General features: G+C 42.8%; 1 protein-coding gene and 1 long non-coding RNA gene across 7 annotated transcripts in view; one reads left to right on the top strand and one right to left on the bottom strand.

Moving 5' to 3' along the window:
• Positions 1–26,390, bottom strand: part of RECQL5 (RecQ like helicase 5) — a 111,271-nt gene that overhangs the window by 67,910 nt on the left and 16,971 nt on the right. For all 6 annotated transcript variants that reach the window (XM_053301466.1, XM_053301464.1, XM_053301465.1 and 3 more), the window contains 3 exons: positions 22,652–22,763; positions 22,018–22,180; positions 21,042–21,124 (listed from right to left, as the gene is read on the bottom strand). In XM_053301466.1, the coding sequence (XP_053157441.1) occupies positions 21,042–21,124; positions 22,018–22,180; positions 22,652–22,763 (358 nt within the window). The remainder of the gene's footprint in view (positions 1–21,041; positions 21,125–22,017; positions 22,181–22,651; positions 22,764–26,390) is intronic.
• On the top strand, positions 5,945–9,216 carry LOC128347199 (uncharacterized). Its single transcript, XR_008317441.1, has 2 exons — positions 5,945–6,008; positions 7,976–9,216. It is a non-coding gene; the product is annotated as an uncharacterized LOC128347199 (long non-coding RNA).

The raw sequence follows: 26,390 nt of genomic DNA, 5'->3' as shown, positions 1-26,390 counted from the left end.
TTTTAATAGTCTCTCAAAGGCTACTCATGAAAGTGGCACTGAAAGAGGGAGGGTTGCATTCTTTGCCTCATTCACTGGTGGTTTAAAAGTGTACTTCTACACACACACACACACACAGAGATTTGAAAAGCTACAGTGAGGGCTGTGTTAATTCAGGAAATGTGCGCAGCAGCTGAGTGATGGCATAATGACAAATGGTACGAGCAAAAGCACAGCCAAGAATGTTGTTGGCTAAAGTTTATAACTGAACGTAAATTCCTTTCCAGAAAGGCAGACCTGTGTATATTTGGTTTCTGCTCCAGTGAACTCTAAAGGGAGTTAAATGTGTACACTGTACAAGGCAGAAGCAATGGAGCAGGGGCATAGCAAGGTTGGAGTGGGCCCAGAGACAAGATTTTAAAATGCCCCCGCCCTCACTGAAGCTCAGCTCATGAAGTCAAGAAATCTTAAATGAGGCTGAATAGTGGTAACAAAAAGCATAGTAAAAGGTTTTGTAAATTGTGGACAATGCAAGTCATTTAATAGTACTAGAGAAAGACATGCTGTTCTGGTAGCTCCAGGTCTTAACACTCACATCAATTTCGGAGGATGAATACAACTGAAGGAAGCCCGGGTGGGTGTGCAGCTGGGGAAGTTAGTCATGTGACTTGCCTCTGCCCCCCACCAAAGGCAGTGGGCCCCCAGACAACTGTCTCCCCTTGCCCTATTATAGTTAAGCCTTTGCAGTGGAGCCTGACATGTAAGCAGAAACAGAAAGGTGCGGGGAGGGAAAGAAAGAGATTGCTACCACAATTCAACAATTTACTGAATGAACTGCACAGGTGTAATGCTGAAGAAGAGATCAAATTTATCTCTAAGTCCCCTGCATTTAAGGATCCTCTCTCCTAACAGATTAGATTGATCCAGATCACCACAAAAAGCAAATAATTTTCTGGAGAATCTCACTGGTATCCTAAATGACAACTTTAGTTCTGAACAACTTATCTTCCCAAATGGGAAGCATTTTACCACCACAGAGTTGCCCTGCTGGGTAAGTCATGGTGATCCTTAAATAAGGGACAGTGGTGCTCACTGGGCAGAACAAGCAGAAAGGACCTGCTGGATGCCACTGTGAAACAATCATTGCTTAATAGCCATTAAGGCTTAATCAGTGGTAGGAAGCAACTGAAGCACTCTCCTCCCCAGCCAACATATTTCAAGATTACAAGCAGTGAAAAATCCCTCTTGCCACTCTCTCGTGTGACAGATCTACTTGGTTTTGGCCTTCAGTGCAATGGTTAGATCAAACTTGGCTGTTTCTGATATCAACACATCAGATGATACAACTGGTGATTAGGTGAACAACCTTTGCATTTCATCCTTCCAACGAAGATAAAAGGTCACTTATTTGCAAGATTCACCCACTGACACAAGCCTTTTGTTTTCCTGAAAAAATTGCACAATGTTCCTCCTCCTGCCCAGTTGCAAGGCTGAAGCATCTAGTCTAACATGCTTGAGCTTATTGTGCAAATGCTTCCCAACTGTCACATATTAAACAACTGGAGAGAGTAAAAAAGCAGAGCAGTTTTCAGAGCAATGTAACAGCAGCTTGATATCAGCTATATTGCCAACCATGAATACGTCTTTCTCCTCTGCCCATCTATTTAGGCAATGATGCTCAAGGCTAACATTACATGGCTAGGACAATAATACTAGATAAGAAGGGGGATCATGGAGTATTGTGAACTCTTGTCACCTTTGAATATGCAATCATGTTGAAAGATGTGTGGTTCAGGCCTGCTTGCCTCATATGAGTCATATACATTAGTAAGGAGAGTTAAGGTCAATAATTACATTAGTAAAGTATCACTGATAGTGTGCAGTTGCTCACAAATACAGTGCTGAGAACCTATCTGTGTGTTACCTACACTGCTCCATTAACAGTAGGAAGCAGTCACATGGGCTCGGCAACCAATATAAGATCACAGGTACCTGGTTATGCTGTATGCCATGGTTCCACACCCTTGATCTGAACAGGGTAACAGGATACACAATATTCCAGTTCAGCAGTTTCATATGGGACTTCTTTATACCCCGTGTTTTGAGCCAGACCTACCTCACTTTTGACCTTCCAAGCTTTATGCAGCCCACCAACCATGTATCATGACCTGCCAGGTGCTCAATGTCCCCTTTGTTTCTACAGTCCCAAGCTGCAAAAACAGAAGGCTTATCAAGCTCCTAGTGGGCTGCCATACATGGTGTCTGCTGCTCTGTATTTGGCTTGGTAGATCACAGGGTATGTGGGCCTACTTTAAGCCAACACTGAAGTTGTTCCTGGAGCATTGCTGTTTACCCCATATACATATTTTAACTTCTGGTTTTTTAAAAAAACTTCCAAAAGATTCTTCTGGCAAGGAACACTGGCATACTTGTTGTGGGTGTGCTCTGTTTCAGGAGCCACTCCCTTTTGGGGAGAGCAGGGATGGGAAAGCAATCGTACAGACAGGATGCACAGCTTTTCTCTTCTGTACTCCACAGCACCAGAAATACTGGACAATAGAAAGCAATCCCATAGTTATAATATTGTTCTGTGGTGGTCTGGTTTTTGTCCACGCTCTCTCTCTCACCACTTTAAAAAGGTGCCTTTTTACTCAGTTAGCAGGGGTAGCTGCTAACTGAGTAAAGTTAGTCAGCTAACTGAGTAAAGTTCTAACCTCACTGTGACCACCACCACATGAAGCAATCGAGCTGCACGATCTGTGCTCCTGCATCACATGGCTCTGCTACCTGCCACTGAAGCAGAACCTCCCCTCTGGCTTCCCCACTGGATGGATGGTCAGTAGGATGCTGGCAGGGGAAGGAGACAGAGGAAGAGAAGCTGCTCGTGAGAGCAAAGTGTCCTGAGCGAACAAAACGTTCCAGCTGCTCCCCAGAACTTCAGACAGCACAACACATGCAAACAAAGTTATTTGTTCCCCCAAATAGTCTCTATGCCTCCTAATGCAAAAGAAGTCATTGGGTCCCCCAAATAGTTGCATGTCGTTTGTAAAAGTCCCTAGCTAGCAACCCTAAGTGAGGTGCTGGGTTGAACTCAAGGCTGCAGATGACATGCTCTGGATTATTCAGGTAAGAAAATTCCAGCCAAACTATGAAATACTTCCAAGTGATCTCTTTGAACCAGGTGAATGGACAACAGAATGGCCAGTGAGCAGGGGTGGAGCCACCATTGACCGAACAGGACCGCAAATGAAAGAGGCTGCCGAAGCCCACATGGGGGCATGGCTCGGGCTCCAGAGAGCCCTGAGCAAGCTCTCCCCCGCCCCCACCCAGACTCCAGAGAGCCCTGAGCAAACTCTCCACCGGTCATTTCAGACAGCATTTGCTGCCTAAGAGAATTTATTTCCCTTTCTCTCCCTCCAGCGAGGGGCACTCCGGAGTCCGGGCCATGCCCCTTTTGTATGTGACATCACAAGCATGGGGGCGTGGGTTGGGCTCCAGAGCGCCCTGAGTCAGCTCTCCCCTGGTCATTATAGACAGTGCTTGCTGCCTGACAGCATTTATTTCCCTTTCTCTCCCTCCAGCAACGGAGAGAAAGGGAAATAAATGCTGTCAGGCAGCAAACGCTGCCTGAAATAACCAGAGAGCTTGCTCGGGGCTCTCCAGAGCCCAAGCCACATGGCATCATGTGCAAAGGGCGTCACTAGAGGGGCTGCCGGGCAGCGCCGGACACATGCCACCATTTGACTGGCTCCACGCCTGCCAGTGAGATAAGTGTAAAGTGACACACACTGGGCAAGAAAACCCATCTCATTCATTCATTCATTCAATTTACATACCACCCTTCCAAAATGACTCAGGGTAGTTTCTAACAGAATAAAAACAAAACAATTAAAATCAAAACTGTAAAAACAGAATAAAACCAATTAAACATTCAAACAGCTAAAAACCCTGGAAAACAAGGGCAAACAAATAGGTTTTAAGGGCTCTCCTGAAAGACAGTTGATTGACTGATTAAGTGCCATCGAGTCGGTGTCGACTCTTAGTGACCACATAGATCGATTCTCTCCAGGATAATCGGTCTTCAACTTGGCCTTTAAGGTCTCTCAGTGGTGCATTCATTGCTGTCGTGATCGAGTACATCCACCTGGCTGCTGGTCTTTTTCTCTTTCCTTCAACTTTTCCCAGCATTATGGACTTCTCAAGGGAGCTGGGTCTTCGCATAATGTGTCCAAAATATGATAATTTGAGCCTGGTCATTTGTGCCTCGAGTGAAAATTCTGGATTGATTTGCTCTATGATCCATTTGTTTGTTTTCCTGGCTGACCATGGTATCCTCAAAAGTCTTCTCATGCACCAAAGTTCAAAAGTGTCAATGCTTTTTCTGTCTTGCTTCTTTAAAGTCTAGCTTTTGCATCCATAGAGTGTCACAGGGAAAACCATTGTCCAAACGATTCTAATCTTTGTAGGTGTCGACATGTCACAGCATCTAAATATCCTTTCCAAGGCCTTCATTGCAAACCTAACCCTGCGGCATACTTCTTGACTGCTGGATCCCTTACTGTTGACAGTCGATCCTAAAAGGCAGAAGTTATCCACCACTTCAATGTCTTCATTGTCAATTCTGAGGCTGGTTGCTGTACCCGTTGTCATTAAAGCATGAAAGACAGCAATGAACTCAAATTACGGATTTTTGCCAGGAGTGCATGCCATAGCCCAGGAGCAGCTACAGAGAAGGACTGCCTCTGAGTCACCACCAGATGAACCAGTAGTAACTGGAGATGGACCTCCTCAGATAAGCTTAATGTGCAGTGGGGATCATGTAGAAGAAGGAGATCTCTAAGATAGCAATAAAATCCTAATAAAAACCATAGCAATAAAATCCTAATTTCACCAACAGCTTGATGTGTTTTAAACTAGCTCTAACAATTCAGGAAAAGATCTTGCAATCATTGCACAAGATTAACTAACAATATCAGCTCTGTGCTACAGCAGCAAAGAGAAAAGAAAAGCAAAGAGCAGATTATGTGTCAAAAATTATTCTAAAAGGATCTGAAAGTAAGAGCAGAAATATAATGTCATTGTACACACCTATAACCACATTAGAAATACAGTACATAGTTCTAGTTGTCTCATCACAAAAGTGATATAGAGCTGGAAAAGGTATAGAAAAGAACTACTAAAATGTTCATGGGAATTAAAGCACCTTTGCTACAAGGTGACTTGAGGTTTGAAACAACAGGCTAAAGAAGGTTTTATAGCATTATGAAAGATGTAGAAAAAATGAAAAGATGAATTATTCTCTCTTAACTAGAATTTGAAGTGATCCAATGAAACTGACTGGGAATGGGCTAAGGCCAAAAAAACTATGACAGACAGACAACTTCAAAAGAGGGTAAGAAAAATTCAGTGGCTATCCGTCGTCATTGCTAAAGAGTTTCCCCATGAACCAAGGCAGAATCTCTCAGATCATCAGGTGCCAAAAACAAGACAACAGTGCTTCACTGTGTTCTGGTGGCAAGCTTTTCAAGAATATCTGGAGGACCAGTGTTGAAAACACCAATTTGATCCAGCAAGGCAATTCTTATTTCTGTATTATGAAGAACTGCCCACCTATATGCCAAACTGTCCAACCAACTTTTGTAGTCAGAATAATAGTCAAGAAGCACGATCAGCCAGTATTCCCAAGGTCATAACCCGCTAGCAGACTGAACGCACAACTGTATTTTAGCCTGCAGGTTCTCCAGTATGCCTTCTTCAAAACAAAACCAAGTATGACTGAACTTTGGAGATGAATTAATCAATCCAAACTGCAGAGAAAGTAAAGCCTCTGACCTATACAATTCAGGGCAAGAGATATATTTCACCCTCCCAGAAGCTTCTACGGAAAGAAATCTACTAGCAGAGTTAATGATTTGCTAGAGTACCAACAGACATATTAGACATTACTCATTTGCTAATAGCACAACTAAAAGTCCTCCCAGAAAGCCGTCTGGTAGAGTCTCAGAGAGGGAAACTACACACAGCTTCAGGTGAGAACAGAGACCTTCTTGGTTTCTGAGTTTCCAAATTTACTCAAATCACTATTAGGTCTCTTTTGTGTCGTAAAAGCCAGCCTGCCTCATGGGGGCCTATTTCCAGGTTATTTCTGTGGAACAGTTGCTGTCATAATGGGGGGGGGGTGCTTTGAGGGCTTAGAGATGAATTTTCCAAGAGGCAGCCTTTTGCTGCTTCTACTTTTATTAATCTGGTTGACTACACTAATACGTAAATGACCTTGGAAAAAACAAACTTTCTATTCTAACAAGGAAGCATTATCTAAATATTTTTGCTGTTGGGGGAGACAAATGAGAACTGGAGCGTGTCTCAGAGATTTGAACTGAGCATGGCTTTGTGTGGGAGAAGCAAGTTGCATTCTCTCTAATCCCTTCTCATTTCATGCAGTGTTTAGGACAAAATTCAGAAAGCAAGGCTCGACAAATACACACCAAAATTTAGCTGAGGTTTCATTCTTTCCGCTCGCCAATTACTTCAATCTTTCTGCACAGCAGCAAATGTAAAATGAGGAAGTAATCCACATATCCTTTCACTGGGAACATAACATAACAGGGGAATTAAAAACTACAAGCTGCTTCCAAAGAGATGTCAAGCTTTATTTAGATGTCATAACAATAGGCTTGTAAGCAATCCAATTTGAAAGGTGACTAAAAGCTCAGTCCTTTACAATCCTATGAGGTTTAAGGCAGCAAACTCTTAATTTCAGCCACAGTTGCTTTGGAAATTTCTGTCTGGGTCTTTAACACTTAAAGAACCTGTCCACAAATACTCAAATACTCTGAAATGTTAAACACTTTACAGGAAGAAAAGTCTTTTTTGAACTAAAGTCTAGCATCAATTCATATGCGCACAAAAATAACATGAAAAAAATTACATTTGTAGAGTAATATGCATACTGCTAAATATGAAAGGTCTATTTTGTTTGGGTCAAATAAACAGGAGGCACCATCTTGAAATGTATTAGTAACCTATAGGTAATTCTCATAAAGAATCACCATTCAGCCACACCATTTCCATTACTGCTATGGCAAAAAGAAGTGTGTGTGTGGGGGGGTGTCTAACGACCTTATGGAATCAGACTGTGCAGTACATCTTCAATAGAAGCCATTTCTGTATGCTACAGGGTAAAAGTGGAAGAGACAGAGCAAGTAGGGGAGTAATGTTTCCTGGAGTCCACTGCTGGGTTTTGGCAGTCTACATAGGATCTGTCCCTGTTAGCTAATAATCAACACTCCCATCATCCATCATTTTTCTTAGGCTGCAATCCTATACACAGTTATTAAATTCAGTGGGACTTATTTCAGATTAGACAGGTATAGAGTTATCTATATTTTAAGATACTTTTTTTTCTAGCAGCTACCATCACATCATATTGTGGTGACACAAGTTCTGCAAACCAGTCAGGTTTGTTAGAAAACAAGTCTGAACACACTTTTATGAGGAGTGTAAGTACACTGCTATTTCTGGTGACCATGGATTTAAAAATTCGAAAAGTATTACTTGAGCAAGCATAGAGCTAGATTTCTCCCTTACTAAGGTGAACTCTTTTCACTTAAATAATACAACACACGTTAGGTAGCTTAATAACTTTTTTGTTTCAATAGATTCTATGTATAAAATGCAGTTTAGCATCTTTAACAATTATGGACAATTATGGGGAAAGCACTGTAACTAGAACCAAATTAGCTGTGGATACTGCAGGATGAGATCTCACTTTCCAAATGACAAACAGCTGAAAAGGCTTTAAATATATCCTACAGAAACCATCACTATTTTTTTTGTGGGCATCATTTCCTGGGTCTTTAAATCTTCATTAGGTTGTGTTCTTACAAGGAAAAGGGACAGATGGGTATGCCTGCATTTCTGAGAAACCAATAGGAAAGGCAGGAAACAAGCTGAAAAGTATGTATCTCATTTCCTCCATGAACCTTTAATTCTCCAGGGCCTGGCAACAATGTTGGCTCAACTGCAAACTGTTTCTCAAGTTCTGGAAGATCTGAAAACCCGGATTCAGACAGATGATTGGGCTCTTGGGGGACTGGTGGTGATAGTTTCATTCTTCACTGTCATCATTGCCCTTCTCTTGTTTGCTGCCATCTTTGGGTGCTGCTCAGCTCCGAGGAATAAATAAAATCCCAATTAAAACAGCATGAACAGCCTGGACTTCTGAATTTCAAGAATGCAATATTGTAATCAGCTCACACAGAATGACGAAGCAGTGAAGAAGATTGTTGCTTCTTGTGTCCTCTATTTCACATGTACTAAAATTACAGAGGAAATTGCTGCCAAGGACACTAACAAACGTACATAACTAGCTATTATGTGAGGAATTAAGCCAAATTCAATGTGCATTACAGAACCAACTATCCACCAAACATTGGATTCAAGGATTTCTTTTGCAAAGGAAGCTTGGTCAAATTGCCATCTTTTCACAAAAAAATAAAATTTGAACTTTAAAGATTCAGAAGGCAGCAGAGTTCAATACACTGGTAGACTGGATATACATCATTCAAATCACCTCCTGCATCACCAGAATTACTAAAAGCAAACACAATTTTCAAGAAAATTGTACATTTGTCTTCCTTATCTTCCAGCAGTATATTTAATTTAGCCATGTACATATTATTCTAAAACTGGGCTAAACACTGATTGGCCCCCAATTTCCAATTAAACATTATTTTAATTAATTGGTGGTGGTTGTCAACAGAACCATCAATCCTCTTCCTTTAAATATAACTCTGCCATTTACAAAACCTAATAATATAGACAAATGTTCAAGTAGAACTAGATAGCCTGTAATTTCTTCTTGTGTTCCAATTACATGCACACACCCCACTCCACATTTGATTTTATGCACATAATTCATTTAATCTTCCAAATTATTATTAAGGCAGGGTCAAAAAGTGTCTCCCTGATTTTCAGGCACCTTCATAATCACTAAAACAAGTACCTCCCCACACACTTTCTGCATTTTTTAATGGGACACTGTAAAAAGGCTGCAAAACATTTGATAATAATGATCTTCAATTGCCTACAGTCATTTATGTAAACATCTGTAACCAGTATCTATATATTTAATTCTCTTAGCTGGCATGCGTGTCCTGAATTTGGCGGAGGAACTCTTGTGAGAGCTCTTGGCATTGGGCGAGAATTCAAAAAATAAATAAATGGTGGCGGATGGTGGCAGCTTGTGGACTCCTTCCTGTTATTAATAAGAATGCGTTTCAGAAGCCTACTTTCCAAGCTGTGAGCTTGAGAGTGGATAGGTTCGCATAAAGGAGTTCTCCCCCTGCCTGACTTATCTGGTCCAGTCTCTGTGGTAGTCTTCTGTAATTGAGGCCCGCCAGATTCCATAGTCTTGGAAACCAAGGTTGCCTTGGCCACCACGGAGCAATGACTATGGCTTTGGTCTCGTCTTGTATCAATTTAGCCACCACCCTGTTCAGGAGTGGGTATGGCGGGTATAAATAGAAGACACTCTGAGTCCACTGGAACTGGAATGCATCTCTCTTTGAACCTTTCCCGAGACCCATCCTTGAGCAGTACTGTGCACACTTCTTGTTGTCGACTGCAGCAAAAAGGTCCACCATTGGTGTTGACCATGTTTGAAATAATTCGCGTACTAGTTGCGGGTGTAGTTCCCATTTGTGTTGATATAAAGTCTTGTCTCTGCTCAACGCATCCACCAGAACATTGTCTCAGCCCTTTATGTGGATGGCCTGAAGGTGGATCCCCCTGGCAATAAACCAATTCCAAACTTGAAGGCTTAGGTGGCAAAGAGACATGGACACTGTGACCCCCTGATTGTTTATGTACCCCACCGCCGTAGTGTTGTCCATCTGTAAACTTCTGTTTGAATTCCTCAGGAGAGAGGTTGGCTCTTTCTTCATACAACCTCTTCCACAAGCAGTGTGTGTACTTGGCCAAAGAGGCTACATAATTGGTGATTTTTATCGATAGGCAAGCAGTGAAGTATGTGCGCCTCCCCAAGACGTCTAACTTCCGATCTTCTTTGTCTGCCGGTGTGGTATAACGTCTTCCTGACTTGGAAGTGGAAGCGCAGTCTATCACCAAAGAGTTAGGAGCCGGGTGCTTATGAAGGTAGACATTGTCGGCCTCCTGGATGCGATACAGTGTCTCCAGTTTCTTTGATGTTGGAGTAGATGTCTGCAATACGTCCCAAGTGGACTGAGCTGCATTCGTAATGACTGGCAGCATTGGTAGATAAATGGATTGCAGACCAGGCATCTTTTTCATGAAGTTGTAGACAGGGTCATCAAGTTCTGTGGTCTTTGGGCATAATTCCAGGCCAAGAACTTCTGCCATTTCAGTCACCTGTTGATGATAGGTATTCAGTTGTTCATTTGGCAAGACCGATAAGGAAGGAGGGACCTCCAATGGTAAATCCGGTAAGGATGGATCCGGTAAGGAGGGTTCAGAGTCACCCCTTGTGGAATCTGATTCGTCATCTTCATCCTCAGAGGAGTCAGAAGCAGGTGGGTAGGCTATTGGAGGACGAGATGTAGAGCCTGGTTATACCGGAGCATCAGTTCACCTCTCTGACCCTGTAGGCAACAATGTGGGTTGAGGAGGGATGCTCCTCCGCGTGGCTGTCTGAACCGATATGGTTCTTGCAGCAAGAGGCATTGCCGTCTGTATTGCCACAGTCCTTGCCAGTTGGGGTTGTGTCAGGGAGTCGTGGGTAGGCAGTAGTGGGTCCCTCCTTGGTGTGACTTGTGTTCTGGAATTAGTGCGCTGCTGTCGCTGTTCCTGCCACTGCCTACACAAGGAGTATTCCTCCGGTGACAGGGTTGTTGGTCCCCATCCACCAGTGGGGAGTAGCCCCCCAATTTCTGGCATTTTAGGGATGATCGATAGAGGATTGATATCCTCTATCTGATCCTCATCTTCTCTGTCTAATCCTGGATGCAAAAATCCTTGAAAGGTAGAGTTGGAGGGAGTAGTTTCCTTTGAGTGAAGAAGGAGTGTCAATAAGGCATTCTCTTGTCCATTCACAGGGCTATCCACAGCCTCAGTAGCGGCGCCTGATGTAGATGGTAGCTCGTTACTGATAGGCTCTACCTCGATCTCGAGGGCAACCTCACTCTGAACGCCTGTAAATGAAGTGTGTTCCTGCAAAGTTGAAACACAGCCACCCGCTGTCGATGTCGACGCTTGGCTTCTCGAAGTCGACGTATGGTTCTTTGATTCAGTGGCGTGTTTGGATGAGTTGCGTCCCTTTGATGCCGAGCGCTTTCTCAGGGCATGCTCTATCAACATCAACGTGGAGAGCAAAGGCGAAAGTTGTGGCGTTGGAGCGGGCGATAAAGAAACCGCTCGATGCCGTAAGCGAGTCTGCTGTAAACCAGATGGAGACGGCGTAGTCTCTTTTGGCTTTACATGGTGGGACTTCTTTTTCTTAGGCGGCTCACCTGTCGATGTGGAGCTTGGCTTCGAAGTCAAAAGAGCTGTCAATGAGATTTCTTCCCCTTTTCGCGGGAGTTTAGACTGCGCAGTAGAGGCAGCTCCCAGGACCGTACTCGAGCCCGAAGTTGTAGGGCGTAGGGCATCCTCCATCAGGGCAACTTTCAGGCGTGCCAATCTATTCTTAAGGGTTTGCTTAGAAAAACCCGCACAGATATCACAAGTTGTGGCAGTATGCCCCTCTCCCAGGCAGAGGAGACAGAAACTATGGCCGTCTGTTGACGGTAGTTTGCCGTGGCAGCCCTGGCACCTTTTAAAGGTGGTCTTCTCGTGGGTGCCACTCTTTCCACCTTTGGAGCCCGCTCCTGCTACTGAGGAGGCAACAGCAGCAGGCTGTTTGCTCATTTGGATTTTTTGGAGGGTAAGGGCGAAAACGCTAAGCAAGCTGTCATTGTTTACCTTTCCGTATATTAGATGTAAGTTCTGATTCCTTTTTTTTTTTTAATCACTCAGTTCTATGTTTTGTCCAAGGGTTGTCTGGTGAAGTAGTTAAGTCGGTCCAAAAGGTCAGTTTTAATCCAGTAAATCCATCTGAAAATGCTGAGGAACAGAAATTTTCTGATCTGTCTGAACGCATAGGCAGTCATAAAGAAACTGAAGGGAGAGATGCCTAATCACCAAAATGAGGTACTGCACCCTCGCGCAGGGGCGGCTAAAGGCGTTGCGAAGAGCTTGCAATGGATACCTGAAGCAGGTCTGCGCAGGCGCAGAACCCATTTTTATGAGTGTTGTCGGAATCACTATCCAGATCTTCCTGCTCCTCCTCAGTCTCAGACGGGGAGCGGGGACTGCACTGTCAGTTGGAATTGGGGAGGATGGAGAGAGTGATCTGGCTGGGCTAGCAGTCGATGACACCTCTTCCTCCTCCGCTGCCTCAGGAAGAGTTTCTTCCCTGATAAGGGAGGGCCTCCTTCCTAATTCTACCCCAGCTGTCACAGGCAGCTGCTCTGCGGGACCAGGCTCTTCCAGAAAGGAGAGCCTGTGCACAGCTACATTAGTGGGGACAACTCAGGGAGTAGGCCCCTCTTGCAGTCGTCCACCACGACCAGCATCACCCCTTTCTCTGCCTGCCAATCTTCTCCTGGCTCTGCCTCTCACCCTCTCAGACAACTTGGGGTTTTTTAAACAAATGAAGCCCTAACTCTGATGGGTGGGGGGACAGAAGCAGCACAGGTGTGTTTTGTTTTTGTTTTTAAGCGTGTGGGGTTGGGGTGGTCTATTGCACTGTGTTTGTGCCACAGACAGTGCTATAGAACTGTAGTACAAACACAGAAGCTAGAAAATGTTTAAAAACAACAACCCCAAATAAGCATGCTTTATTGGGGGTCTTTTTTTTTTTTTTAAAGTGAGTGAGCAACAATGTGGCAAGTCCAAGGGAAGGGAAGACAAAGGGCAGGGGATTACTGTGCCCTCTCTAACACACCCCTCCTGTCCTACAGTTCTGCCACTACCCACCTAATCCCTTCCCCAAACTATTTAAATAAAACCCTATTTATATAAAACTGTTCTCAGATAACCTGACTGGGGCGGGGCATCTTCAGCTAGCGACTTTCAGCACCTTCGGCTGGATTCTGCCAGGTGTTGCTCTTAGAGGCACTCTTGGTCTGAGCATACACCAGGACTCAACAGCTGGTGGGGGGGAGACAGGTGGGTACCAGTCAGGCACCCACCCACCCAAAACATTCAAATAAAAAAATCTCTTGTGGGGAAAGGGAAACAGATAGAGGCTCCACCAGGCAGAATACACCAGCCTACAAAAACAAAAATGAATCCAGGCATACAGCAACAGCAAAGGTGCAGCTTTGGGCTTCAAAAGAAAAAAATAAAAATCAGCACAGCACCCCAGTTATTAAAGCCACTGGGGGCTGACTCAAAGCAAGAAGAAAAAGAAACCCAAATAAGAAAAATAATTCACAGAAGCACCCAGTTAAAACCATTGGGGCTCCTGGAACAAATATATGGGGCCAGGGGAGGAAAGCAGTTGTGCAGTGCAAATAAAAACAGAAAGAGAATTAAGCACAGCAAGCTTCACTCGGCTAGACAAACAGGCCAAGACTAAACACCACCACCACTCTGTTGCTGCAGTCTTTGATCCAATCTTATCCTCTTCAAGAGACAGACACCATAGGAGCTCTCTCCGGCCCAGAGTCACCTTCGACATTTCAATGCATTGTGAAACTCCCTTCTTTGTCCTGCCCCCCCCCCAGCCAATGGGAGCATAAGTTGCCCATGACAACACTTGATTTGAATAACAAGCCAAACAAGAAGCAAGGAGATCTCAATCCAATCGGCAGCTAGCGCCAGAAAACCAACCAGCAATGGGGAGTAACAGGACTCAGAATGGCACTTGAATAGATCTGAGCATGAATCAGGGTTGTTTTGATGTGAACTCAAAACAGGTCCTTTCATTTTGAGTTTGAATCACTTAAAACAGCTGTTTCGAGCTTGAATCTGTTTGTACATCTCTAAGCCACCTAATGGCACAGTGGGAAATGAATTGGCTAGCAAGCAAGAGGTTGCCGGTTTGAATCCCCACTGGTATGTTTCTCAGACTGTGGGAAACACCTATATTAAGCAGCAGCGATATAGGAAGATGCTGAAAGGCATCATCTCATACTGCATGGGAGAAGGCAATGGGAAACCCCTCCTGTATTCTACCAAAGACAACCACAGGGCTCTGTGGTCAGCAGAAGTCAACACCAACTCGACAGCACAACTTTACTTTAACTGCTATGTATCTTTTATTTTTATTTTTTTTAATTGCTTTTATTAGTATTACAAGTAGAAACAGAAAGGTTACATCTCTGAGACTCCAACAAGACCAAATAAGTTTACATACAAAGTCTATCCTTCAAAACCAAAACGAAGAAAAAATGCAGTAGTGTTAGTTTAATCTAAAGGGTCCTAAACTAGGCATCAGACATCAACAGCGATCAGTAAAGAATCTTGAACTCCACTACGGGAAATTAGAAAAGAAAAAGTCTGTCCCAACATGATTGATCATCCCACTAACTAACGGTTTGAGAAGGAGAGAGCCAATGCAACTATGATATATAAAGTAGATATGATACAATTATTTCAAACTCAGGGCAAAGCATCTCCAGTACTCTGTGGTTTGAACATCACAGACACAGAAAAAATATATTGGGTATTATTGATAAGATTCTGTATTCTATAGGGAGGGGAATATAAGTCCCCTTGCTCTAATTTTGTCCTACTTCTGAATTAAGACCTGTATAAGTAATCATAAGAAACAAAATTTATTAAAACTTTCAGTAAGTGGGATAACTATGTCTTGTAATGTATATATTTAATAAAGTATGTTTTGTAGTATGTTATTCTCCAATACTCAACAAAGGAAGTTTCCTAAACAAATCATGGATCTTCAAGCCTTTTCCATCACATCAACATTAAATGAGAGATATAATATATTAACTTATATGTTAAGCTGGTGGGCTGAGACAATCTAGAATGATCACAGGTCATCCATGATTCTGGCCAAACTAAAAATGAATTCAAAGAATTTTAAATGCCTTGTTCTATCCAACCGAATAACCAATTTACAATGGGAACCACTGCAGCAGACTTTACCAGCAAGGTGCTGAACAGTTCTCTTCCAAATGTATTTCAATGTTATGGATAACAAATACAGGAATCTAAATAAAGATTGATCCTACATAAGAGCTCAAAAACAAATGTGTAATTTTAGGTGTACTTCAAATATATCTCAAATATATCCTAATATACATTATTAAGTTCACTTCAGTACCATTTATAATATTGTAATATCCATACAATAAAGGGGAAAGATCTCTCAGGCAAGACATATGTTAGTTCTATATGTCACTGTGTTCAAATCACACCCTAAGTTGCTTCAATCCCTTCATACTAGCTCTCTCCTCCAAAAATCATTCGGTTACCTCCTAAAAAATCCGTGGGAGATTCAAACAGCTACACAGAGAAGGCTTGTTAATGTCTGTAAGCTCGACTAAAAACCTAATCATCAGAGGGAGTAGAGTTTAGAACACTCACGGAACATTCCCCCTAAATTCAGTTAATTATTGGGCAACTATATATGCAAAACGGTTTCAACAAAGATTATCCAATGGAGAGGAAAATAGGAGTTAAAAAACGCTAATTCTGGCATACCAGAAGTAATATGTGTGTTATAAATACAAAGCCACATATCCACCAGCCCATGAAATTCAATCGCAAACTGGAATACAAAAACCATAGTAAAATAATGAACAGAGATCAGCTAAACCTTTAGTAGTCCCACTCCTCTGTAATGAAAACCAAATAAACATACCGGAGAGATAAATGGAGGGGACAAAATTCAGCCTTGACTGATCTTTGTAACCTACAACTGGGAGCAAAAAAATGGCAATACATTATCCCCTGTATACATGTATCTGATCCTTCACAATTTGCTTCCAATTGTTTGCTTTCAGCTAAACTTCTCAAAGTGTTATTATTAAGTATAATAATTATTATTCAGATATTCATAACAAGTAATAAAAACCCGTGGGAAGAGAGGAGGGAATAGTAAACTGAAACTAATAGAAGAAACAGAGTTTCTTCCCTTCAGCTGCTTGTCATTCTTATCCCTTTAAAACGATAATGCCCTGTGGTAAGGAAAAACCAATAATCCTGTTCCATATATTTGGAAATGTTTGCATTGTTGCGACACTTTGTTTCTAAAAATTAAGTTTGCAAGGATATTCTCAATTCATCCATAAATCCCCCTTTCTTAATACATTCTCATTATGTCCCTAAAAAAGAAAAAACAGGAAGATATATGTGACAATTCCTTAGGTCTATTAGGCCATCGGGTTCCCACAATGCAACTTAATTCCTGATTAGCTTGTTACCCATATTGGACCTAATTTAGAACTCCCTAAATTATTGTTTAAAATATAAAGGACAGTGAACACACGGAATGCCTTGAGGGGCCAAGTGTTAAGTCTTGGTATTTTCCGGGTTACAGCTACAAATGTAACCCAAAATAATCACATATAATTCAGTTTCAGTCATGCTGATACGTGTTAACTCCTTAGGTTAAGACTTTAAGTGCTGAGGTTATTTCAATATTGGACCCTGTATGGAATTCCCTAAATATTGTTTGGTAGGAAAAGGAAAAGGGGGAAAAGAGGTAAAGCAATACAGAAATACATTGAAGAAAGTGCATTGAACACAGGGAATACATTGGCAAGCCAATTAATGAGGTACAATATATGCTTATACTCAAAGTTAAAACCTTTAGCCCCTGGTGGCGCAATGGTAAAACTGCCTCCCTGTAACCAGAAGGTTACAAGTTCGATCCTGACCAGGGGCTCAAGGTTGACTCAGCCTTCCATCCTTCCGAGGTCGGTAAAATGAGTACCCAGAATGTTGGGGGGCAATATGCTAAATCATTGTAAACCACTTAGAGAGCTTCCAGCTATAGAGCGGTATATAAATGTAAGTGCTATTGCTAAAATAAACCTTGAATTAATCACATATCTTGAAAAGTCAAAGAGAAAGAGAAATGCATCAAAGAAAAAAATGGGAGTCAACATTTAAAATCTTTGAGGCTTTGAGAATCTACCCGCTCACCCAGCAAAGGGTTAACGTGAAATCTTAGAAACTGTGTCCAGAGACATTTTCCCATACAGGAGAGACCAAAAAGTGCCAGGACTGTAACCTTTAAATACCTAAGAAAAAGCTTCTGCGCAAAGAAATCTCTCCAATTGAAATCCTTCCACATAGACCTCACCGCAGCTAAAAGCCAAATAGTACTGTTAACACACACACACACACACACACAGTAAACAGCTGAAGCAAGTAAACTTTCAAAAAAATTTAAAACTTTCAGGTTTGTTCTATTATAAATCTTCATCACTCCAGCTCAGCCAAGTAGGAGGTATGGAATTCTTCAAAGTAAAGTCACAGTCTCAGCTAACTCCGTCCCAACACTTTCGTTTCTCCAGTCAGAGCTTGGGTAGATAGTTAATGACGAAAGGGTGATTATTCAGCCATAAAACACTTTGTCAGCTGTGCAAATAGAAGGAACTGTAAATGGAACTTTTCAGAGCAGTCAAAGACAAATCCTCCCAGAAAGAAGGTAAACAGAGTTTGTCCAAGTAGGGCTTTGTAAGACATAAGAACATAAGAACAGCCCTGCTGGATCAGGCCCACGGCCCATCTAGTCCAGCATCCTGTTTCACACAGTGGCCCACCAGATGCCGCTGGAAGCCACAGACAGGAATTGAGGGCGTGCCCTCTCTCCTGCCATTACTCCCCAGACAGACATGAACTGGTTAGATATGTGGCTCTGCAAACACGGTAAGATACCAGAACCAAATCAAAAGAGAAAGAACAAGCCATTCTTCTATCCAAGCCTGTCGTCTTCTCCATTCTTCTTCTCCATTGCAAATACTTATCTGCTGGAAAGTTGGAAGTGGGGGAGGTTCACGAAGAGATAGAGAGAAGAAGAAAAACCCCTTAATAGACTCCAAATAATGCTGTGAGTAATTTAAAGTTCAAGAATAAAATAAGAAATAAGTAACTGCTGGGATATCAGACATTTCAAAAAATTCTTCAAGACAAAAACTGAAAGCTGTTAGCATTGGAATACTGAGATCTCCAGCAAAGTAAAAATAGCAAAAAGTAAGCAAAAGCTTTCAGTAAAGAGAGATTTTTTAAAAACCAGCAACATCATAAATCTGCCAAACTCACGGCTGTGAAAATCTCAGAGATTTATTAGTAAAGATAAGAAGAAAAGAGCAGGTCGTCGGTAATTAGGTGGTGGAAGCCTCTCTTCATTCGGTCCGATGATTGCAGGAAGGTCTCTCCAGTTGTTCATCCAGGGTTTTCCAGACTTTTCAGGGTCTGAAGACCCCCTAGACTAACACCTCAAGGAGGAGGATGGAGCCCCACACACATACTGACCTCCATCTGACCGATGGAAGGTGATAAGACCAAACGATTGATGAAAATCCTGACAGGTGGTTTAGTCAGTAATTTTCATCCCTGACGCCATCTTGCTATGCATCTTTTAATGTTGTGAAAGCTGTTTAGAGAAGGTTGGGCACAGGTTCTTTAAGCTCTTGCACCAGATCTCCAAATATCTTTTTAACATTTCAAAAAACTTTGTTTTATTAAATAAAAAAACAAATTTAAAAAAAAGTGTGTGTGTGTGTGTGTGTGGTGTGAGTACTTATAAGTCTCCCTTCCCTGTCCTGACACTCAGTGAAGTTTAAAGTACAACCTGAGGAGCAGTCACGGACTTCATTTCAAGGAGAACATTTTCATGCATCTCATCTCTCAATTAAGAGAGTTGCTCAGGGGCATAGGTCTTACAAAATGGTTAACATACCTTCAAAAAAAGACAGTAAACTGATTTTGCTACACATACAGTCCACCACACTACCATTACTAGAGAAACCAGGAACAGTTTTCTCCCCTGCCCCTCAAAAATTGGGGCATGATCTCTGCCTCGGCAAGGAGCACTCTTAGAACAAAGCAATCAAATGAACAGATGGCAGAGAAACATATCTATGCTTGTCCAATGCAAGTAGTATTTACTAGTAAATTGATACTCTGGTTCCAAATTATGCACTTGATGCCCATTGTCTCATGGTCTTACACTATAGCAGTGCAAGATGTCATGATTTACCAAAATGGAAACCAGCAACCATCAACTACATTGTGAGAGAAGTTACATTTCAGAAGCAATCCACTCCAGTTTAATAAAACTCCCCCAGTAACATTTATCCTTGAAATTCCTGTTCCAATTTCATAGATTTTGAGAACAAAAAATCATTCTATAGTTCCCAAGTTGGCAAAAGCACATGCTGTCATCACTGAAGCTTTTGCTAGTCTCTGAGAAAACGTAATTATTCTTCCATTCCATCCTCCTTTTTCAAGTTGCAGACATCAACACTCTCACTTGAAATGAGGCAACCACTACAGAAGACCATTACAAGAACTGATACTTGTCTTGTGGGTCATGTCTCCCACAGTTATATTATTGACTTAAGCACAGTCATCTATGCTTTGTTTCAAGGATTTCCCATTTATTCCAACATTTTTTGAGAGGAGAGCCGTTCTTATAGTAGCATGCATGACTTGTGCCCTTAGCTAAGCAGGGTCTGCCCTGGTTGCATATGAATGGGATACTTGATGTGTGAGCACTGGAAGAGATTCCCCTCAGGGGATGGAGCCGCTCAGGGAAGAGCAGAAGGTTCCCTTCCTGGCTTCTCCAAGATAGGGCTGAGAGAGATTCCTGCCTGCAACCTTGGAGAAGCTGCTGCCAGTCTGTGTAGACAATACTGAGCTAGACCGACCAATGGTCTGACTTAGGATATGGCAGCTTCCTATGTTCCTATTTCAGACATACATAGATCAATTTTTTACACTTTATACTCAAGATTACTTAATGAAGAATATTATCTTTTAAAACAGCCTAGTCACCCTTTATACTCATAATCAGAGTGATTAAAGAGTGGAAAAGGCAGGATCTGGATACTGGTTCCAGACACTCATAACGCCCTTAACTCCAAGTGTCTGTCTAGGTACACAACAGAGATTCTAAACCCACATTATAAGATTGAGACTGAGACTGCAGAACCAAGAAAGAGTATTCATTAAAAAAATTAATTAATCTAGAGTTAGGGACTATGATATTCTGTATCTGGCCTTATTCTATCATAGTATAGATGAAGTTAACCCATCGTTCTCATAACATGTGAAAGCTATCAAGCATATTACTTCTTTAAACATACCATACCACCATTACTTTTATTGGGACATCTACATCTGCCAGAAATTAAAATAAAGATCCAAACCAACAATGGTTGTCTCCTGCCCGCACTCTGCATATGACTGGCAAAATGTGGCAAGCTCCAATAGCAAAAAACAAACAAACCAACAAAAAACAGGCGGTAGGGAAATCCAGAGGGCTAACACAAAAGCAATTTCTCCTGTTAGCAAAGTATAGATCACTATTTTCAGTGCAAGAATGCAGGCCAGGTGGTTCCAACATAACTATTTGTTTTAAGTACAGCATTCCTGGTTTAGCACAGGTTGCAATTTGTGTAGCTATGATACTTGAATGTAATTAGAACTTGTAAAACATCTCTCTGATTCTGCAAAGGGTAGAATATTCTCAGCTTCTATTCAAAGTATCAATCATCAATGAAACTCAATACCTTGTTAAAAAAAAAAAGAGGTCTTATGATTCTAAAACAAATATTCAATCTATTACTTCTGCATCAAGCCATTAGGATTTTCTTCTCTTTGAAAGAAAAAGGTGTGAGTTTAATGAAAGAATCCAGAAAACATGAATGGATACCCGCCAGAACCTTTGCAGAGAAGTGCTAATGGCAATGACATAGTCCACATGGGCTAGCATGTACACACTAATCCCGGTTACCAGATCATTAGTTTACCGCACTGAATGTCCATATCATTATGGAAGTATGAACTTCCTTGAAATAAAGACGTATTTTTTTCCAATCCATATGGCATCAAGATATACCTACCCCAATTCTTCACAGAAGGCCACCATTCCATCGAAGTCTGTCATCACAGCTTTATCAGATTCTTTCAAGGTACCTCGTGTCTCCTGGAAAAGGCAAAGACAAATAAGCAAGACCAGCTATACTCAGAAGTACTGCATTCAGAAGCAACCACTCCTTTATAACCTTGCCTTATCTCAGTTTGCAGATATGCATTTAATTTCTTTTCAACTCCACAGATGTACCATAGCTATGAAAAATCATAACCTTTGAAGCTCTTCCTCTTCTCCGTGTAAGAGTGCAGCAGCCAAGTCTTCCTGCCCTTTTCATCTCACTTTTGCCTCCAGTACTTTTCCATGAACATTGCAGTGGAGCAGTCCACTGCCTCTTAAGTGGCAGTGACAAAATTCAAAAGCTTCCACATTGCCATATATTTATTAAATGTATATCCTACTTACACTAGCATAGACAAGACTGGCTCACAACATTTATGGTGGGGCTGGGGGGAGAAGAGACAGACAGACAAAGGATCCACAAAGACTTAAGTCATTAGCCGGTCATTTGTGGTTGGTCCCAATCCTCCTCTCTTCCCTCAGATCCTTTTCTGACACACAGGCCGAAGGCTTAGGAGATAAATGGGTCTTCTGTCTTTTGCACTGGGATATGGAAATGGTAAGCAATGGGGGAGCCCTCTCCTTCTGCTCAGAAAGGATTCCTGTTTCAACCTTTTCAAAAATGGCAGTGGAAATGAGACCTGTGATGAGAAGATCTGTGTGATACTGGATGTCCTTCCTGCTCACCAGAGGGCTAGGGGCATGTACCACCGGTGAGCTGGCAAGTGGATTTATAGATTTATTTATTTTATACATTTATACACCTCCTCAACTCATATCTCTACACTTTTCGCATCCTAGATGCCTGTATATGAACAATTATCTAAGGAAGGCTAATTGCACAAAAATATAGAAATGCTTTGAATAATGCTGCATAAAACTCTCACCTGGAGCTTGGCAAGTTCCTTCTTGATCAGGAAGTTGACTTGATCCCTGTCAACCCGAGAGTAATAAAGGCGACAACTGGCTGGTTTCCCATCTCTTCCAGCTCTTCCTGACTCCTGGTAATACCCAGCCATAGACTTTGCAATATTCCAGTGTGCAACAAATCTGCATGATATAAAATAATATAACATTCAAAATCCAAATCACTCTGTGACAGGCTTCTTTTTTTACCCTTAACTATCCTTTCTATCAGAAAGGCCAGGGCAATATACTCCACAAGAAATGTGGAAAGCTGGTCTTGTGGTAGCAAGCATGACTTGTCCCATTAGCTAAGCAGGGTCCACCCTGGTTGCATTTGAACGGGAGACCACATATGAGTACTGTGAGATATTCCCCCTAGGCCCTGGGATGTAGCCACTCTGGGAAGAGCAGAAGGTTTCAAGTTCCCTCTCTGGCTTCTCCAAGATAGGGCTGAGAGAGATTCCTGCCTGTAACCTTTAAGAAGCCACTGCCCATCTGTGTAGACAATACTGAGCTAGATAGATCAATGGTCTGATTCAGGATATGACCGCCTCCTATGTTCCTAAAGGATAATAAATTATTCATTTCTGATATTTGGGGGTTTTCTACAGATACCTGACATTAGCTTTGTCAACTCCCATTCCAAAACTGATGGTAGCAACAATCACTGGAACTTTCTCCTCCATCCATTCATTCTGAACTGATGTTCTCTCTGCTACCTTAAGTCCTGAAAAGACAAGAGTGCAATATCAGAAGCATCACTAAAGGTCATTCCACACAGATATTTCACATTCACAAGTTTGCCTTCAGATCCATCTCTCTGTCTCCTGATCCTATATCTCTCTGTCAGCTTGTGCAGGTATTGGGGATATCAAGCTTGAACCAGGAACTTCATAGGAACTAACCCTATAAACCAGAGTTGTAGAACTTCAGCCCTCCAGTTGTTTTTGGACTACCAACATCCCCAGCACAGTGGCCAATAGTCAGGGATTATAGGAGTTGTAGTCCAACATCTGGAGGAAGGCCTAAGTTGTGCAGCCTTGCAATAAGCTATCCAGGACTGTGTGTACTCAGACTCTAAGGTAGGAACATAGGAGGCTGCCTTATACAGAGTCAGACCATTGGTCCATCTAGCTCAGTTTGGTCTACACAGACCGGCAGTGGCTTCTCCAAGGTTACAGACAGGAGTCTCTCTCAGACCATTGTCTCTTTCCGCCCAATACTCAGCACAGTATTGACCACTGTCTCTGGCAGGCAATGAAATTTCTAGACTAATTAGACCAGGCATTAAACTTAAGAGCTTCTTGCCTGGTAAACAGAGTCGAACCCTCTGAGCTCTTCTGATGAGGTGGTGTGTATTATTCAGCTTCAAATGCTCTGAAGCACAGCCCTAGTAGTAACAGAGCACATAGAATACATGGGGCCAAGAGAAGGAAAGTCAGAACAAAGTCAACTGGGACTAGAAACAGGAGGCTGAGAACGGTAACATTGTACTCACCTGAAGAGTCCATTCTCAGCAGGGATATGGACTGCATCCAACAGCGGGTTGCTCCTCATCACTTACTCCTAGACAGTGTTAAATCAAAACAAGAGCCCTGGGTAGCCCTCCCCCTGTGAGTGGGAGGAGCTTCTCCTGAGAGCCCAGTTCTGTCTGACTCAGCCAATGGTGCATAGGGTATAAAAACCAGAGAATGTTAATACATTAAAAACAGTTAAAAAGATAGCCCAAAAGCTAGGCAAACAGAAGAGGCCTGAAGAAGAGGTCAAGGAGACAGAGTACTGTCTCCAAACAACAAACCACTGTCACTGGAGAAAAACCACTAGCAGAAAGAAGGGTGGGGTGGATGCACTCCGTATCCCTGCTGAGAATGCATTCTTCAGGTAAGTACAATGTTCCAGTCTCCAGCAGAGGATAAGGAGTGCATCTGACAGCAGGACCTACATGAGCTTGTCCCACTGGGAGGGGCCTCTCTTTGTGTCCTACGTCTTTACCACCTGCTGAAGGATCTGCCTACCAAAGGAAGCATCAGCAGAGGACAGAGTGTTGATTTTGTAATGTCTCACGAAGGTAGTAGGGCACGACCATGTTGCTGCCATACATATGTCCAGTAATGGCACATGTGTAGAAAACACAGCCCAAGTGGCCACACTGCGCATTGAGTGTGCCACAATGCCAGATGGAGGAGGAACTTCTGCAGAGGTATAGGCCTGAGAAATGCAAGCACGGATCCACCTCTACAAGGAGAAAGAAGACACCGTTTTACCAATGAATAATCACGAAAGGAGATGAAGGACTCTGGTTTGCGAAGCCCCTTGGTCCATTTTAGATAGACACTGATGGCCCTTCTAAGGCCCAGCTTATGCTACGATTTCTCTTTAGCATTAGCCAGGTCAGGACAAAAAGATGAGATGAAAAGTTTCTGAGACCTGTGAAAAGCCAAATTTATTTTTGGCACAAAAGAAGGATTGGTGTGCAACAAAACATAGTTGGGGGAGATCTGGCAGAGCTCTTTCCTGACTGACAAGACACCCAGCTCAGAAACCCTATGGGCTGAGGTAACTGCCACTAGTGTGGTGGCTCTACTGACAGTTGCACTAGGTCAGTGTACCACAGACTTCGAGGTACTCTGCTTTGCAGCATCTTATCTTTTGCATCACCTTGGGTAGGATTACCTGGGGTGGAAAAGCATATAAAAGGCCATTCGGCCACCTCTTCATCAGAGCGTCCAACCCGACTGCCCGGGGGCTGTAAAAGCTCAAGAAAAACCTTGGGAGCTTGCTGTTTGTTGGGTAGGCAAATAGGTCCAGTGTAATTTCCCCAAACCTTTGGCAGATGATTGCGAACACATCGTCCTTTAATGCCCATTCCCCTTGGTCCACATTCTGGCAACTGAACCAGTCTGCCTGGATGCTTTCTATTTCCTGGACATGTTCCGCTGAGAGTGACAGAAGGTGTTTCTCTGCCCAACAGCAGGCTGGCTTCCGCCAGCCTGAGGGATTTTGACCAAGTGCCCACCTGCCGGTTGACACAGGCTTTGGCCGTTGCACTGTCTGTCGAGACAAGCACGTGACACTGGGCTATGGCAGTCCGGAACTGCACAAGAGATAAGCGAATCCCTGGAGCTCCAGCCAATTGATGGAACGATCCCGCTCCTCCAGGAACCACTGTCCCTGTGCCAAGAGAGAACCGCAGTGCATCACCCGAACAGATTTGTGTCCGTGGTCACCTAGACCTTGTCAGTCAGAAGAAAATGGACCCCCTGACTCAAGGAATGGTGGCTCCACCACAATAGAGACCCCATGACTGAGTCCGAAATGAGAATCGGACCCTGGTTGCGATCCTGTCCTGAAATGGAAAAAGCGCCCATTGAAGGGTTCAAGAGTGTTCCTCACTTTTGTATCTTTATATCTTTAAAACCAATAAAAAAAATTTTTTTTAAAAAAAAGAAGGGTTCAAGAGTGGAATTTTGCCCAAGGTACTAGATTGTAGCATGCAACCAGTAGATGGATCAGGATGGCCAAATCTGGAGTGAACTGGCTCCACCCCTTTAGGGATGCCTGAACTAAAGACTGATAACAGACATATGGGAGGCCTACTACCCCCCGAGGAGTATCTATAGATGCTCCTCAATAAATTAGCCAACACGAGGAGGATAAAGAACTCTTGTCAAAGTTCATGACAAAACCATGAGCCTGCAATGCCCTTATGGTCGTCTCCACGTTATGGTCGTCTCCACTTGACCCTGGGGAAAGATGATGATCTTATGATATCATCTAAAAAAAAGGTACACATGGATGCCCTTGGTCCTCAAATGTGTCACCAGTGCCACCATCATTTTGGTAAACACTTGTGGTGCACACGACAGACCAAAGGGCAGAGCCCTGTACTGAAAATGGCAGCTACCGTAACAGAACCACAGGAATTTTCTGGAATCCGGGTGGATAGGCACATGGGGATATGCCTCTGTTAGGTCCACTGATGACATCCCCCTTCTGAAGGGCCTCTAGGAAGGACTGCAGATTCTCCATGTAGAACTTGCGTTTCCATATGAAGGGGTTCAGATGTTTCAGATCCAAAACTGCCCTCCAGCTGCTGTTCTTTTTGGACAACAAAGAAAATTGAATAAATGCCTAAGCATCTCTCTGTCAGAGGGACCTTCGCTATGGCCTGGATGTCCAGGAAATGCTGGATGGCCTCCATAACCAGACCATGCTTGAACGCTTTGCAAGACCTTGGTGAAGGAAGGAATTATCCAGGCAATAAACGTCCCGGATGGATTCCAGAACGCATTGGTCTGACATCGTCTGCACCCACACACTGACAAACCTTTGCAGGTTGCCCCCAACCAGAGGA

Source organism: Hemicordylus capensis, chromosome 2, assembly GCF_027244095.1.
Source record: "Hemicordylus capensis ecotype Gifberg chromosome 2, rHemCap1.1.pri, whole genome shotgun sequence".
Taxonomy (NCBI): Eukaryota; Metazoa; Chordata; class Lepidosauria; order Squamata; family Cordylidae; genus Hemicordylus; species Hemicordylus capensis.
Note: the sequence above shows the minus strand (reverse complement) of the source record. Positions and strands in the feature narration are given on the sequence as shown.